Source organism: Condylura cristata, unplaced genomic scaffold (genome assembly GCF_000260355.1).
Source record: "Condylura cristata isolate star-nosed mole 26May11 unplaced genomic scaffold, ConCri1.0 scaffold00007, whole genome shotgun sequence".
NCBI classification, from domain to species: Eukaryota; Metazoa; Chordata; class Mammalia; order Eulipotyphla; family Talpidae; genus Condylura; species Condylura cristata.
This window is the reverse complement of record NW_004567108.1, coordinates 4,762,808-4,765,939: the sequence shown is the minus strand read 5'-3', so window position 1 is coordinate 4,765,939 and position 3,132 is coordinate 4,762,808. Positions and strand designations below refer to the sequence as shown.

At 48.0% G+C, this 3,132-nt stretch overlaps 1 protein-coding gene across 1 annotated transcript in view; it reads right to left on the bottom strand.

The window, feature by feature from the left end:
• The window catches only part of TRIO (trio Rho guanine nucleotide exchange factor), a 71,322-nt gene extending 68,501 nt beyond the window's left edge, over positions 1-2,821 (bottom strand). Inside the window, exon 1 of the mRNA XM_012721745.1 lies at positions 2,749-2,821. Coding sequence (XP_012577199.1) covers positions 2,749-2,803 — 55 coding nt within the window. The 5' untranslated portion in view covers positions 2,804-2,821. The remainder of the gene's footprint in view (positions 1-2,748) is intronic.
• Between the last annotated feature and the right edge of the window lie 311 nt (positions 2,822-3,132).

Genomic DNA, 3,132 nt, shown 5'->3' with positions numbered 1-3,132 from the left:
TGAGAAGAGCGGGAGCCACGCAGGGAAGTGAACGTCCACTGGCTTTTTTCTCACCAAAGAGACACTACTCATTTTTAGCTCTGTTAAGGGCACTTGGGCTTTTAAAATCTTTTAAAGGAAACAGGTTAAGCAAAATGATAGCACTGAGCCATGGGTTTGCGGAAACTCACTATACTATTCTCCCACCTTCCTGACGCTGAAGTGTCCCGTGATAAAAAGCCAAGGGAGAGGTGCTCGACGCTGGTCTCCTGTCTGTGAGCTCCCTGCAAGTCCTGACCCAGGGCACAGCACTCCGTGGGGTGGGCACTCCCCGAAACACTTGGAGGACGCATCTACGCCACATGTAAACACACTACACAGAGCGTATTCCAGGTAAAACCCCAACAGCCTCTCTTACGGCGCCTCTCACCAGTCACGCAGCTCCAGTGAACTCACTCTCGAGTGGAGGAAGTTGGGTTTTGTTGCTGAAGTGCAACAGGAATAACTTTTTAGAACGCCTCGACATAGACTGAGGATCAGACATTCAAGTTCAAGGAGTTTTCTTGGTGTTTTAGAGATCTTGACTTAACAAGCATTTCATGGACTCCCTGATCTTTCTGGCTTGCTTTCTGAAAATCCTCACTATTTCGCTTTGGTTCCAGCTACTAAAAGCCATTCACATGAAGAACTTTTACAAAGGCACCATAACAGCTAATGATGTTTCCACTGACTGTACACTGGCAAAGGACCGGTTTCATGGTGTGTGAATTGTATCTCGCTTTTAAATAAGGGGGGGAAATGAGCTAAGAAGAAAAAAAAATCTTACGTGAACAGTCATTGTAACGGGTTACCCGCAGAAGTAGTCTGTCTTTAACTTCTGACTGTTCTCCTTCTCTTCCTACAGGGCGAAAGTCAAGCCTGATGCCCTCCGTGCCCCTCAGGTCTGTCTGGAAGGGTGTGCCTGGCTGGCACAAGACGGAAACTGGTGAGCACGCGGGCAGTCGCTCCGATTTGCAAGCCAGGGCTTGGTCGTCACAGACTTGAAATCCCATCTGTAACCTACCCTTTGCTACTTCCCCATCATTTACTGGCAGGAGTTCGTATTTTGTGATTTGCCAGTAAATGATGGGGAAGCAGCAAAGGCTAGTGTTTTCTTTTCTTTTTTTCTTTCTTTTCAATGGCTTATTTTCCCATCATTTTGTGCATCATTTTTCCATCTCAGTTGTAATCCCCTTGGGCTTCCCATCACCAGTCACCCGTGTGCCATCACCAAAGTCCAGTGCATTTCCCTCCCCCCACTGTTTTTGATCCCATTCCCCACTCCACCCCCGTAAAATGTGTCTGATATATAGTTGTTCATTATTATTATTAGTTTCTCGCCTGGTCCATTATACTCCTGCTATGAATGAAACCATTTGGTATTTTTCCTTTTCTTTCTGGCTTATTTCACTAAGCATGATCTTTTCCAGCTCCATCTATGTTGTTGTGTTTCCTTTTTTTGGTTGCTGAGTAATATTTCACTGTGTATATGTCCCACATCTTTTTTATCCAGTCATCTACTTTTGGGCATCTGGGCTGCTTCCATGTTTTTCCAATTATAAATAAAGCAGCAATAAACATGGGGGTGCAGGTGTCTTTTTGAATCAGTGTTTTTGTGTCTTTTGGGCAGAGACCTAGGAGTGGGATTGCTGGGTCATAGGGGAAGCTCCATGTTAAGCAGCATGAGGAACCTCCGAACAGTTTTCCATAGTGGTTGTACTAGTTTGCATTCCCAGCAGCAGTGCAGCTAGTTTTTAAAAAGCGTACTATACGCCAAGAGTTGTTGGTTGGTTGGTTTTTTCCCCATTTTTAATCACCGTCTTCTTGTGAACGCCTTCCTCTTCCAGGAACCTCCCAAATGGATGATAATCAGTGAAATCAACCAACAGAGCTCAGTAGGGGCCACAGAAATACGGCTGAACTCACAGTACGGTCGCCTACAGATACACGCTCCGCTCTCTGTGGACACACGGATCACACAAGAGCAGCGTGCAGCGTCACCGAGTGGACATGTGCCGTGAGGAGGCCTCTGAGGGGCTCCCACCCCATCTGAGCCACACACACACACTTGGGGGACAAGCACGTGGCCTTCGGAAAGCCCATGACCCCGGATGAGGAACACATGTCTCTGGGCTAAAGAGGCACAGCCTCCAGGGCCCAAATGGCTATCCTGTTCATGTGGGGGGCCCGCCCAGGAGGAGATAGCATCCCCCTAAATCCTCGAGTGTGTCCTCCATGGGCAGAGAGAGGCCGAGTGCCCAGGATCTGACCCCCTTGCCACGGGAGGGCAGGGTCTGCAGGAGAGCTCATGGGGCTCTCAGCCTCCACATCATGGGCTCTGGGGGTGCAAGGAACAGCGGGGAGCAGACCAGCATGCATCTGCACGCAGCCACAGTCCCAGCACCTTTGCTGAGATGATGGACTTAAGGTCCAGTTGTTTTATTTCATTGACTGGGGCCGGGTGTGTTAATGTTAATGATGACGGGTGAGGGGTGTGTTAATGTTAATGATGGACTCTATTCCCACCCCCAATGCGACCTGGCTTACAGTGCACCCAGCAGCTAGGCGGTCCCCCTTTCTCAGGGAAATGCACTAAGAATCGAGCAGTGAAAATTCCAGCGAAGTGCTAACACTGTGTGGCAGGTGAGCCGGCTTGGTGTCTCCGTCTCTGATAGCTGTGTCAGGAGCAGTCGGAGGAGCAAGAAAGCAGATTGGAAAGCCATGCTTTACCTGAAAGGTAGGCCACTTTTTCCTTCAAAATTGGCAAAACATCCATTGCTTTCATGTCATCGTTTTTTCGAAACCCTGAAACACAGAAAAGGAAAGTGACGTGAGGAGGTTGCTTAGCATTTCTATCCCACGCCACACCCACCAAATCCATGTCAGAAATGTCCTCATTCTGAAAGCATTCTAGGTTCTATGCAGGAAACCCTTGGAGTATAGAAATATCTTCTATTTTCAGGAAGAATGCGTGCACGCAGACTCAGGCTCGCTCGTGTGCTAAGCAGATGCTCAGCCAGTTCTACCTTTAAAGATCCTGTCCCAGAAGGTCCAGGCATGAAATCAGTCTTGAACATTTAAAAAAAAAAAAAAATCTTTGTTTTGGTCTTGCTT